General features: G+C 49.6%; 1 protein-coding gene across 1 annotated transcript in view; it reads left to right on the top strand.

Annotated features, from left to right (window-relative positions):
* KLHL26 (kelch like family member 26) overlaps nt 1-12,842 on the top strand; it is a 45,307-nt gene extending 32,465 nt beyond the window's left edge. Inside the window, exons 2-3 of the mRNA XM_021008973.2 lie at nt 6,227-6,409; nt 9,418-12,842. Of these exons, the coding sequence (XP_020864632.2) occupies nt 6,227-6,409; nt 9,418-11,149 (1,915 nt within the window). The 3' untranslated portion in view covers nt 11,150-12,842. The remainder of the gene's footprint in view (nt 1-6,226; nt 6,410-9,417) is intronic.
* The last annotated feature ends 536 nt before the right edge of the window (nt 12,843-13,378 follow it).

Here is a 13,378-nt window from a genome sequence, read left to right as displayed (position 1 = left end):
ATTTTGAAATGGATATACTTTAGGATTTCTACTTCCTTACTGAGGGAAATGACCACTAAATTTAAAACAGTGATTCTTTATGTGCATGGGAAGAAAATTATCTAAAGATGCATTGGAATCCCATTTGAACAATAATAAACTACTAACTTTTAGCCAAAACCAAATATGTATGTGTGTATATATGTACGTATGTGTGTGTATGTGTGTGTATATGTAGATGTGTGTATGTGTGTGTGTGTGTAGAATGTCAGCTCCTTGAAGGCAGAGACCATCTCATTTTGGATTTGCACCCCAGCATCCAATAAATGCCTGTGGATTAGAGTTTAGAAGTTTGTGGAAGCCTCCTATTCTGTTACGTCTGGGAAATTGTTGACCCTGGGCAAAGCTCTTAATCTCCTGGACCTTCCATTTTCTCATTTGTAGAATGGCGACAGTGTTACTTATAGCATCTCCTTCGTGGGTGGTTGCAAGGGCGTTTGGCAGATGAGAGGAAGCCAAAAAGGCACTGCCGGATTTGGACTCAGAGAGGTCACCACCCGTGTGACCTTGGCCAAGTCAAGTAACCTCTTGGGGCCTCAGTTTCCTCCTCGGTAAAATAGAGAGGATCCTTGAAGGTCCCTTCCAGGTCTAAATCATGAGCCTGGGAACCTCCATTTTATTTTATTTTATTTTATTTTATTTTATTTTATTTTATTTTTTTAGTTGTGAAAGGTATCTTCTTTATTTGTCTCCTATTTTTATGGTGACCTGTTAAATTTAGGGCATATATCCAGTTGGAATTTATTTTTTAAAATTAATTTATTTTTGGTTTTCAACAATCACTTCCATAAGCCTTTGAGTTTTAATTTTCTCCCACTCTCTCCTCACCTCCCTCCTCAAGATGGCACTCAATCTGATATAGGCTCTACATATACATTCCTATTGAACATATTTTCACATTAGTCATGTTGTAAAGAAGAATTAGAACCAACAAGAGGAACCATAAGGAAAAAAAAACAAAACCGAAGAAAAAAAGAATAAATAGTATGCTTCTATTTGCATTCAAACTCCATAGTTCTTTCTCTGAATGTAGATAGCATTTTCCATCGTGAGACTTTGGGAGATGTCTTAGATCCTTGCATTGCTGAGAAGAGCGAAGTCTATCAAAGTTAGTCATCATACATTGTGGCTGTTGCTGTGTACAATGTTCACTTGGTTCTGCTCACTTCACTCAGCATCAGTCCATACAAGTCTTCCAAGGTTTTTCTGAAGTCCACCTGTTCATCATTTCTTATAATATAGCACAATAGTATTCCATTCATATGCCACAACTTGTTCAGCTATACCCCAATTGATGGGCATCTCCTCAATTTCCAATTCTTTGCTACCACAAAAAGAGTGCTATAAATATTTTTATACATGAACCTCAATTTTAAAGGGCTACAGAAAGGCAAGCTATTATTTAGAGGTTTTTTTACTAAAAAGAGGTCAGGCCAGAATAACGTGGGACAAACAAAAAATTAAATTTAGGGTCATTCCTTTGCCTCTGAGTTAATTCACTTCCTCTTCTGTGCCTCAGTATATGAAGTAGCCCAATCTAGTAGAAAACATTCTGGGTTTGGAGCTGGCAGACCTGGGTTTTCATCCCAGCTTTGATACTTGCTAACTATGTGACCTTGGGCAAGTCATTTCCCTTCCTCTGTAAAATAGATATGATAATACTTATTTACTCTCTCCTTTGCAGAGATATTGTTTGGAAAGTACTTTTCATTACTAAAGAAACCTGAGTAAATATTTTGCTCCTCCCCAAGTTGTAAACCCATTCTGACCCACAAACCCCCCATCCCCAATAAATCAGACTGACAGCTCCTTCTGGTTTGGTTTTTTTTTTTTTAAATGGTGTTAATATTAATGGGCCTTCTTTTCTGATTTTGAGAATACTTTGGAATCCAAGGTTCCCCCAGACTTTCCAATTCAACCTACTAAGGTTGAATCTAGACTTTGAAAGTGTTTCTAGGAAATGACAGAGCAGGCTCCTGTGCACAGCTTTGCTTCTGTTTTATTATCATTTATTTTACACTTCCACCATTAAAGTCCTCTTCTGATTCCTCAGCTGGGGTGGTGCTGATCCTGGGTTCTTGAAGGCTCTGTCAGTAGAACCCAAGCTCTGGCAGGTCCTACTGAGCTGGAAAGCCCCATGATAAACTGACCCTGTGTTTGTTATGGGAGGACCAGCCTAGTTAAATTCAGAAGAGAAGAGGACTTGTCCCCTCCCTTGATTTTGGCACTATTCCTCTATTAATGCTACCAAAGCCTCATTAACTTTCCATTCTCGTAGTCAGCCTGCAGGCCATTCAACACCCAGATCTCTTTCAGACACATTGTTGGTCAGGCCACTCTCCCTCCATCTTGTACTTTTGACATTGATTTTTTGAGCCCAAGGGTAGAACTTCACATTTATCCCTATTACATGTCATCTGATTTAATGAAGCCCAGGTGTTCCTAACTCATCTAATGTGACAGCTTATCCCTCCCAGCTTTTTGTTACATGCAAACTTAATAACTATGTCTTTAAAAAAAACAGCTGCAACAAAAAATAACTGAGCAGGGTAGAGCTGTGGACAGATTGCTGGGGACTTCCAGAGACTTCCTTTCAAATGACATTGAGCCATCATGGACTACACTTTGGGTCTGGCTGTTCTTCAGCCAGCCCTAAGGCTGTCAAACCATACTTTCCCAGATCTTTCCCACAAGGATGGCATGAAAGACCATCAAATGCTTTGTCGAAATCTAGGTAAACTGTAGCTACAGGATTCCTCTGATTTCCATGTCTGTTAGCCCTGTCCAGAAAGGAAGCGACTGAGTCTGGTCTGACCTGTTCCTGGCTCCTTAGGCTCCATGCTTCCTTTCCTAGCTGGCCACACACCCTCCTTTTAATAGCACACCCTAGAATTTTACCAGGAATTGGAAGTCATACTTTAATCTTTGGACTAAAGGGAGTTTGACAAGTCTGCTTTTTCTCCCATTTTGAAGGCTGGGACATTGTCCTGTCTCCAGATCTTCTGTACTCCTTGTGTTCTCCAAGGTGTTTCCAAGGCTCAGGAATCACACCTGCCGGGTCTTTGAGCAGGGTAGCAGGGTAGGAGGCAGTTTGTTTGGGGCTGGTGCCTTTAATTCATCACTTAAACTTCCCATTTTCTAACTTGCATTATATAGTTATTTGTATATGTAATTCACAACCCCATCTCCCCCCTACCACTAACTAGATTGTAAGTGCCTTGAGGGAGGGGACAGTGTTGTTTTTCTACTTTATATCTCTGATGCCCCACACAGTGCTGTGCACATAGCAGGACCTCATGTGAGTGCTTCCTCCAATCCAGGAAAAATTCAGTTCAGTTTAACAAACATTAAGTGCTGTCTGTGTATCAAGCACCGTGCTAAGCCTTGGAAGATATAAAATTCAGAAAAAGATAGTTCCTATCCCCAGGGAACTTACTGTGTCCCAGAGAGACAAAGGTATGAGGACACAGAGAAGTAAATAGAAGAATTTGAGGAGGGAGACCTGGGAAGTCTTCCTGAAGGAGGTGGCTTCTGAGCTAAGCCTTAAAAAGAGATCAAGGTTTCTGAGAGACAAAGGTAGAGATATATAGTCAAGAGGACATTTTCGGCCCCTTAGGAAAGGCTTGTGTGAACGTTTGAGGTGGGAAATGCCGAGTTGATCTTCAAAAATGTCCAGAAGAGAACGGGCAGAAGGTCAGAAGAAACACTGATGATTCAGGACAGCTTTGAAAATGACGTGTGGAATCTGTTGTGTGCTTGGAGAGAGAGGTGCATGCCATGTGGTGCTGATGTTTGGAGATGGAAATGCTCATCTCTTGGTATTTGCTAAGTTCAGAATTTAAAAAAAAACAACACTCTAAATGCTAAGGAAAGAAAAAAAAATGGTACGTCGAGTTCCAGAAGCAACCAGGAGACCAATTTTGGCTGGGGTGTAGGGTATATGAAGGGGAGTATATGAAATAAGGCTGGGAATGGATAGTGGAGCCAGATTGTGAAGAACCTGAAATTCCAGGCTGGGAACAGGCAGTAGGGAGCCTCTAAAGATGTTTGAGCCAGGGAATAACAAGCTAAGACCCTTTAGCCATAGGCAGAATCATCTGGCCACTTGGTGTGGTCCTTTGATGGAATCAGATTCAGTCTGATTTGGAAGCTTTGCCTCACTTAAGGACATAGAGGGCCACATGTGGCCTGGAGGCCGCAGCTTCCCTACTCCTGGTGTATAGGGTAGATTGGAAAAGGGAGAGACCAGAGGTATGGAGTCCCTACTTTAAAAAAAAATTGCTTTGAAAACCAAATTAGAGAGACAAAGGGATTACATTTTTAAGAACACATTTTCTAGCAGCTACTCCCTTCTTGATTTTGGGCGGGGGGGGGGGTCCGCTAGGGCCTAAAGGTCTTTTCCAGCAGATGGGATTGGTTTAGTTTAGAAAAAAAAAAGGGAAAAAATATTCCTTCTCATAGTTGTAAAGACATCTCAATTCTAAGGCTTCCAAATTCAAGTCCATGTTAAGTGAGGTGGCCACTCTAAGACTCTGACGATGACCACTTTCTCTGCCCTACATTTGAGTTTGTGTGAGTGTTGCGCTGGCAATCATGAGCCTCGGGGTGAGTCTGGGGCAGGCTCTGCTATGACTTTGCTGTCTAACTTTGGGTAATTTCCTCATCTCTAAATTGGGGACGATCCAGCCCTTTTCAGAGGTGGAGAACTCTCATGTGCACACATGCACCTTCCCACTGCCTGTGGGGGCTGTGATTATTATTATTAGAAAGCTCCTGATCCCTCTTCTTCTGGAGGGCCTGGTGTAGCTGTTGACAGGCCCCTTCCGAGGCATGTGGTGCATATGACAGGCTTGTCAATTTAATTCTCCTGAAAGGACACCAGGGTAATTCATGTCTTTTGGTCAAGTGCAATTGAGGATGGAAATTGCCATGTGAAGTGCTTAGCCTTAATAGAAATAGCGCCACATTGGGGAAATTAATTTGGGAATTATTGGCCAAAGTGCAAAGAGTAGCTTAGTGAAGAGGATTCATTTATGTGGGAGGCCGCTGCGGCAGAAGGGGGTGGGGCAGGCATGCTAACCTAGACGTGGACTCCCCGTGGGTCTGTGGGACAGTTAGAAAATAGGAGGGCCTAAGTCTCTTAGCTTGGTGAAGTTGTGTGAGTCCTTCCTAGAAGCCCAAGATTTTAGATCTGGAAGGAACTTTAGAAGATACTACAGACTGTTAGAGCTAGAGGGGAGTTTAGAGTAGAAAACCTAGAACATGGAATGTTAGGGTGAAGAGGACCCTTAGAATGTAGGACACAGAATGTCAGAATGGGAAGGCCCTCAGAACATGCAATGTCAGAGATGGGAGAACCCTCAGAACATTGAACATCAGGCTGTGAAAGTCATTAGAACACAGGATGTCAGAGCTGGGAGGGCCCTTAGAACACAGGGTGTCATAGCTGGGAGGGCCCTTAGAATACAGGGTGTCAGAGCAGGGAAGGCCCTCAGAACACACAATGTCAGAGGTGAGAGAACCCTCAGAACACTGGATATAAGAGCTGAGAGGGCCCTAAGAACAGAGAATAGCAGAGCCTGGAGGGCCCTTAGAACATAAAATGTTAGAATTGGGAAGGCCTTTGCAAATGTCAGGCCTTAGGCAAGTTCTTAGAACATAATATCGCAGAGTCATACATCTGGGTAAGAAATCACTTAGTCCATTTTGTTCAATTTATAGATGAGGAAATTCATGCCTTTCTAGGGCAAGGGACTCACACAAGGCCTTATCATTCAGAATTGTGAATTTCTGAAACCCCAGGGAGGTTTTCTCCTGCTTATCTCTCTCCCCAGCAGGCAGTTTTTGTAAAGGCTGGAGGTGTGGGTGAAGGTACAGGTGTGGGGGCAGAAATGACTTGCAGGGAGCTTCTGGAGACATTTGCCACAAAGTTTTGGCTGTTTGAGAGTCTGTGGGGCACAGATGGCTGTACTTGCTTAGGGGAAAGCAGGCCTTGCAAATGAGAGGTGCTGGGTGTGAGGATGTACTCGAGGAATTCCTGAAGAGGGGCATTCTGAAGAGCCCAACGTGACTCTTTTTCTCTTGCTTTTCCTAAACGGCTCTACCTTTCAGAGCTCCTTGGGCCGGTGGGTTCCTGAGATCCTGGGTGGGAGCTCTGAACACGTTTTTCTGTTTCCTCTCTTGGCAGCATGGCTGACAAGAACGGGGCCCTCAAGTGCACCTTCTCTGCTCCAGGCCACAGCACGACCCTCCTGCAGGGACTCGCCACCCTCCGAGCCCAGGGCCAGCTCCTGGATGTCATCCTCACCATCAACAATGAAGCGTTCCAAGTCCACAAGGTGGTCTTGGCTGCCTGCAGTGACTATTTCAGGTGAGACCCAGCCCAGTGCAAAAGACGACTCCCTCCTTCTCCAGACAGGGCTTACCCCTCCCCTTTTTGCCATCACTGGCCTGACTCTTTTCAGCTCAATCCTCTCGAGCACTAGAGGCCCCAAATTAAAGATGGCCTAATGGCTGTGAGAATTTGGTCACCTTTTTGTAGTCCTGTGCCCTCCCTGACAGTGTTGGGGACATCTTTCTAGGGGGTGTCTGCTGTGTCCCAGCAGTAATCACTTCCACTGGTGTGGGGGGAAGGTTGGCCTCTCTCCCTGCTTCTTTGCCCGGCCAGCCCAGGTTTGGGTGCTAGGGGAGCACTGGTCACATTTCCGGACCAGAGCCTGGTGTTTGGTCCGGGCCAGCTCAGCCCTGTCCTCGGGGCCTGATGCCCCCCAAATATCTCTCTTTTTTTTTTGTGCCATTCCGTGGTATGCATGGCTTCTCTCTAGACCAAGAACAGCCGAGGAAGCTCAGAAATGTTTGTTTGGGATGTTTACTAAATTCTCATTTGTGTAGCACGTGGCTAGACCAGTGGCATCCTGAGAATATAAACAGCCCAGACTCTTCTGCAGTACCTTCTGTGTGCAGGGCACTGTGCTGGCTCCTGGGGAAGGTCCAGTAGTAATCTCTGCCCTCATGGACCCAGGGCCCTCACACATAAGGCTTTGTACTCAGCATCACGAGTTGTGTTGGGCCCAAAGGGGCGGTTTGGTGCTCACTGGGCAGATCAGGGGAGGGGTTCTGGAGAAGGTGGCCCTGGAGCCAGGGGCTCTCTGGACTCATGCCCTGAGGGCAGGAAGAGCACTGCCCATCATCGCTCTGCTGAGCCAGAGGGAGTATAGCTGGGAGAGTCCATGGGGCTGGCCCGGCAGCAGCTTCCTTCATTCTCTCCTGGCAGGAGGAGAAGGGGCTGTGATGCTGGAGAGGAGACAGAGGCAGGAACCTATTCTCCGGGGCTTGTGTCTTGACTTTTGAGGGCTGTCACTCCACAGCCGCTTAAGAAGAGAGGCCCAATGGTTGTCCCTTAGGCTGAGGGGTTATCGGGGAAGAAGCAAGTCAGACCCTCCCCCAGGAAGCAGCCAGATGGGTGCAGACAAGGCCAAGAAGTCACCGAGGGGGTTTAGTGGGGGTCTGGTCCAGAACTGGGCCTTGTGACCCTTGAGACGAGAGAAGGGCCTGCCCGTTCTTGTGGCATGAGCTGTTAATCCCATGAGCCGTTGATCCTGTTTGTCTGCATAAAGCCCCATCCCAGGGGGGATAATGGTACCCGTAGGACTTCCCTCCAAGGGCTGTTGGAAGGAAAGGCCTTAGGATGGGTGAGCAGTGATTATTGTTGTGGTCATTCCCCTGGGATTCCTCTGCTGAGGGAGAGGGATCCTTGCAGGCCCCCCTTTTACAGGTGAGGAAACTGAGGATCACAGTAGTTATGGCTTGAGAAAATGTTCATTTGTTGCCCTGTGTGTCAGAGGCACTGTGCTAGGCACCGGGGATGCAAAGAGAAAACAAAACAAGCTTCCGGTGCCTTACCTCTTACTGGCTGATTCCAGGCCCGCAATGCGGTAAGTGTCAGGGCAAGGCTTGGACTCAGCTTTCTCAGCTCATGCCACTGCACCGTGCTTTTGACTGCACCTTCTCGGCCTTATCTGAGATGAAAAAGAGGGCCAGTGTGAGGGCCAGAGGAGTGAGGGGCACTGTGTTTGCGGTTATCCTGGCATGCTTCCACTTGAGCACTGGCTGGAGTTGGAGGAGCTCTTTAGACATCCCCTGGAGAGAGGATAGGTTACCGGGGGCTACTGGACGGATCCCAGGGGACAGAGCCCCCTGGTGTGGCCACTGGTGTGGCCCGGCCTGTCCACCTGTCCTGCGGCCTGAAGGATGTTCTCTTGGTGATGGAAAGGCCATCCTCCCCTCAGGCAGCATGGGGCCTCTGATTAGCCCATGCAGTGGCCGTGGGGAGGCTGCACAGTATCGTTAGGAGGGACCTCAGAGGTCACTCAGTCCAAAGCCCTGTCTGAAACAGGAATCACCTCTATAACATCCCCGAGGCAGCACAGAAGTGGGGAAATAACACTGGATGGGAGTGCCAGCTCCTTTGTGGTAGGGCGGTTAGATAAATCACATAAGCTGTGGGAGCTTCAGTTTCCTCATCTGTTCAGTGGGTCACAGGGCAGACCTTAAAGCTCTAGGAAAGGTGAGTCTTAATTGCTGTTATCATTACCCTCAGCATGTGGTCATTCAGTGTCTGCTCATACCTCCTAGGTCAGGGAGCTTCCTTCCTACTGAGGTCTGCAGTGGTGGGGCTGGGGGTGAGGAATTCATTGGCAGCATGGCTAGGAGGGCTGAAATTTCCCTTTTGTACCCTTCCTGGCACCTCGATCCAGTTCAACAGAAACGTGTCTAGTGCCTGCTCTCTGCACCGTCCCTAATGCGGGAGGCTCTAAAGCCAAAAGAAGAGGCCCTGCCCTGCCTGTCAGGAGCTGACAGTGTAGTAGGGAGAATCCGTAGAACCGTGGTGGGCCCTGAATGGATGATGATGCTAGGTTCTCCTCCCTTGGAAGGGGTGGGCCCCTGGCGGTCAGCAGCCTCCCTAAGCTGCGGGGTTCTGGTGAGCCGTGGCCATCCCGGGCTGGGCTGCCCGTGGGGCCGCTTTTCATAACCATGGGTCTCTGGATCTCGAGCTGACTTGGATTGACCGGTTCCGGTGGATGGTTGGAAGCCTTTCCTCCAGCTGCAGCTGAGTAGCTGGAGTGGTCATTTAATAATTAACAGGCCAGGCAGCGGAGTGTATCAGTCTGCAGGGCAGGGCTGAGAGTTGCTGTTTCTAGGAGGATGTACGATTGGGGCAGAGTGTTTCTTTCTTTCTCATCAGGCTGATGTTTGCTTGCCCTGCCCTGGCTTTCTCATGGTTTCTTGTCTCTCCCCCCCCCCCATTTGAGTTTCTCCTCTCTTATTCGTGTGACTGGCAACTGACCGAATACCAAATCTTTGTTTTTGACCTTCAAGGGCGATGTTCACGGGAGGGATGAGAGAAGCCAGCCAGGACATCATCGAGCTGAAGGGTGTGTCTGCCAAAGGCCTGAAACACATCATTGACTTTGCTTACAGTGCCGAAGTGACCCTCGATCTCGACTGTATTCAGGATGTGCTGGGAGCTGCGGTTTTCCTCCAGATGGTCCCCGTGGTGGAGCTCTGCGAGGAGTTTCTGAAGTCGGCCATGAGCGTGGAGACATGCCTCAACATCGGCCAGATGGCCACCACCTTCAGCCTGGCCTCCCTGAAGGAGTCAGTGGACGCCTTCACGTTCCGGCACTTCCTGCAGATCTCGGAGGAGGAGGACTTCTTGCACCTGCCCCTGGAGCGCCTGGTCTTCTTCCTGCAGAGCAACAAGCTGAAAAGCTGCAGCGAGATTGACCTCTTCCGCGCGGCCATCCGCTGGCTGCAGTACGAGCCCACACGCCGGCCGCGCGCCAGCCAGGTGCTCTGCCACATCCGCTTCCCACTCATGAAGTCGTCGGAGCTGGTGGACAGCGTGCAGACCTTGGACATCATGGTGGAGGACGTGCTGTGCCGCCAGTACCTGCTGGAGGCCTTTAATTACCAAATCCTGCCCTTCCGCCAGCATGAGATGCAGTCTCCGCGGACCATCATCCGCTCCGATGTCCTCTCCCTCATCACGTTTGGGGGCACGCCCTATACGGACAATGACCGGACGGTCAGTGGCAAGGTCTACCACCTGCCTGACCCCAGCTCCCGCCAGTTCAAGGAGCTGACCGAGATGGAGGTGGGCTGCAGCCACACGTGTGTGGCCGTGCTGGACAATTTTGTGTACGTCGTCGGGGGCCAGCACCTGCAGTATCGGAGCGGTGAGGGGGCAGTGGACATTTGCTACCGCTATGACCCTCACCTGAACCACTGGCTTCGGATCCAGGCCATGCAGGAGAGCCGGATCCAGTTCCAGCTAAATGTGCTGTGTGGGATGATGTATGCCACGGGGGGCCGGAACCGGGCGGGGAGCCTGGCCTCGGTGGAGAAGTACTGCCCTAAGAAGAACGAGTGGTCTTACGTGTGCTCTCTGAAGCGCCGGACATGGGGGCACGCGGGGGCCGCCGCGAGCGGGAGGCTGTATATCTCTGGGGGCTATGGCATCTCAGTGGAGGACAAGAAGGCCTTGCACTGCTATGACCCCTCTGTGGACCAGTGGGAGTTTAAGGCCCCCATGAACGAGCCCCGTGTCTTGCATGCCATGGTCAGCACGAGCAACCGCATTTATGCCCTCGGAGGCCGAATGGACCACGTGGACCGCTGCTTTGACGTCCTGGCTGTCGAGTACTACATCCCCGAGGCTGACCAGTGGACGACGGTGAGCCCCATGCGGGCAGGCCAGTCTGAAGCGGGCTGCTGCCTGCTGGAGAGGAAGATCTTCATCGTCGGGGGCTACAATTGGCATTTGAACAATGTGACGAGCATCGTGCAGGTGTACAATACAGAGACGGACGAGTGGGAGAGGGACATGCACTTCCCCGAGTCCTTTGCAGGCATCGCTTGTGCGCCTGTCCTCCTGCCCCAGATTGCCACAGAGGTAGCCCTGGGGAGGCCCCGGGGCTCGCGGGCCTGGGGGCGTACTGCCATCTGCACGGGGCTTCATGCAGCGGCTCTGTTGACCTTCTCTTTGTTTGCCAATGACGCGCTGTGCCAAAGGCTGGGGGAGAGCAAGGGCCCAGGTCAGGAGTGTTGATATCTTCTCCCTGGGCTCCCTCCTCTTCCTCTCATCTAAGATTCTGGCAGCCGGGGGAGCTGAGAGCGCTTGCCAGGGCACTGGGCCGAACGTGTAGTGGCTGAAAATCGCATCCCCCCTGCCCCCTGCGCATTGCTCGTCATTTCTCACTATTGTTTGTCACAAATGAGGAGAAGCCACCAGACCTTTGTTTTAGGCTCTTGGTTTTGTTTTGCTTCTTTCTGTCCTCTCTCGGCTCTGTCGTTTCCGAATGAGTCCACACATGATTTCATTAGTGTTGAGTGGCTCCCCAAAGTTAGAGGGATGTACTCCCCCCCCATTCCAAGTTACTTTGTGCATGTGTTTCTAAAATAAATTTAACCAAAACTTTTAGAACATGCAGACCTCCAGGAGCAGAAAGAGACCGAAATAGTTGAGGTTTGTGGATGATGAAAGTGCATTCTTGCCTCTCAGTAAGTGCTTTTCCCTGCAGCGCCTGAGTTGCATGAAGATGTTTCTCTGCAGAGTGTGGTGATGAGCTGAGGGGCCAGCCCGGTTCCCCTGCAGCGGTCACTTCCCTCTCCTGAGGGCGTCCTTCTGTGGCCTGCACCTGGCTCCCTGCCTGGCTTCAGAGCCAGCCGGACCTTCAGGCTACCCTCCTCACCCACTTTTGTCAGAGCGAAACAACAACCACAGAGACCTGTGGAGATGGTGTAGTCCTCAAAGGCTGTTGTTGGTGGGTGTTTGTTTTCAAAATTCCCCAACATGTGCTGGATGGGGTCTTCATGGGGAGAAGTGGAATGCATGGAGAAGCTTGTCCCCCAGGCCCTGGGCCAGTCATTCTCCTGGGAGAGTATGTCTGATTTTCTTTTGGTGACCTTCCCATGTCCCCTTTGGGTCCATGCCCTATTGAATTCTACTTCCTCCTCCTCCTCATCTTCATAATTAGGACCAACCATTCATATTTTGATAGCTCCCCAATGTTTACAGAGCACCGTGTTTGCGACCACTGGGTGAGCATGAGTATTTTTAACCCCATTTTATAGATGGGGAAATGGAGGTTCAGGAATGAGGAAGTCGCCTTTCCAGTCAGGTGGTTAGTGAGTTGCTGTCTCAGAACTTGAACGCTGGACCCTGCACTCCAAGAGCCCAGCTGTTTCTTCTCTCTTGCAATCTCCTGTGGTGTGGTGGACAGAATTCCTTTGTCTTGACTTCTTTTTCCATGAGGATTCCAGCCCATTTCTCAGCCACCTCTGTGTCATCGGCTGAGACTCCAAAGGACGGACACTGATGTCTTCTAAATAAAGACTTGTATCCTCTTGAGGTCATTTCAGATGTCTACTTTGCTACTGATACTTATGGGATAAAATCTCTTTGCAGCCAGGTACCATAGAAAGAAGGCATCTCCTTCTGTCTGCTGGAGCAGCTGTTTGATGCCCCCCCCCTCCCCCGGTCTTTCCAATGTTTTTGCTTCCTGAGAAGCAGGGACATAGCAGGATTACCTCTGAAAGGTTTGCTGATGCTTGGCCACAGCTATTCCTCTTGCCCCTCTCAGCATGTCGGGGATCCTCGTCGCCCGTGCCATGGAAGGAGAGGTGGTCGGGGGAGCCCCTGCCTGGCTAGGGGGCACCGACTATGCAGCTGCAGCTGTCATAGCAATCTCTGCCAACTTTTGGAAAATGCAGTCAAATAAAATTCTTATCCAAGGGTGAAATCTCTGGCGGCAATATTATTTTCAGACTTTTGTTTTTGGAGGTTCGTCTAATGTCGGTTATGTTCTGTTGTTAAAATTCCTCTCCCCGTTTTCATGCTGATCCTTTCTCTTCCCTGCCCTTCCCCCCTTTCCTTCTTGCCACTCAACCCAGCGAGAGGTGCCCCACGTGGTGCCACATGCCGAGCAGCGGGTGTCTAGGGGGGCATGATTCCCTCCCTCCCCACTCCCAGATCTGGCTTGGTTCTGGCTGCAGAGGCCTGGTGGGGTGGGGGTGGGAGTTCAGATTGGGGTGGCTGAGGAGGGGGAGGAAACGGGGGACTGGCCTTGTCCCAGGAGGTTGAGGTTGGAGAAGCTGGGCAGGCACCAAAGCAAGCATGAAGTCATTTGTCCTTCCATATGGACCGAAGGGATATTCTGTGCAAGAGAGAAACAAGTCTCCCCCCCCCCGCCACCTTTTTATGATCTGCCTCTTTCCTCGCTGATCTGCAGAGAACACGCAACTTATTGGTTACATGTTTTTTGAGAATGTTTGACAT

This window comes from Phascolarctos cinereus, unplaced genomic scaffold, assembly GCF_003287225.1.
Source record: "Phascolarctos cinereus isolate Bilbo 61053 unplaced genomic scaffold, phaCin_HiC Scaffold_4;HRSCAF=312, whole genome shotgun sequence".
NCBI lineage: Eukaryota > Metazoa > Chordata > Mammalia > Diprotodontia > Phascolarctidae > Phascolarctos > Phascolarctos cinereus.
Note: the sequence above shows the minus strand (reverse complement) of the source record. Positions and strands in the feature narration are given on the sequence as shown.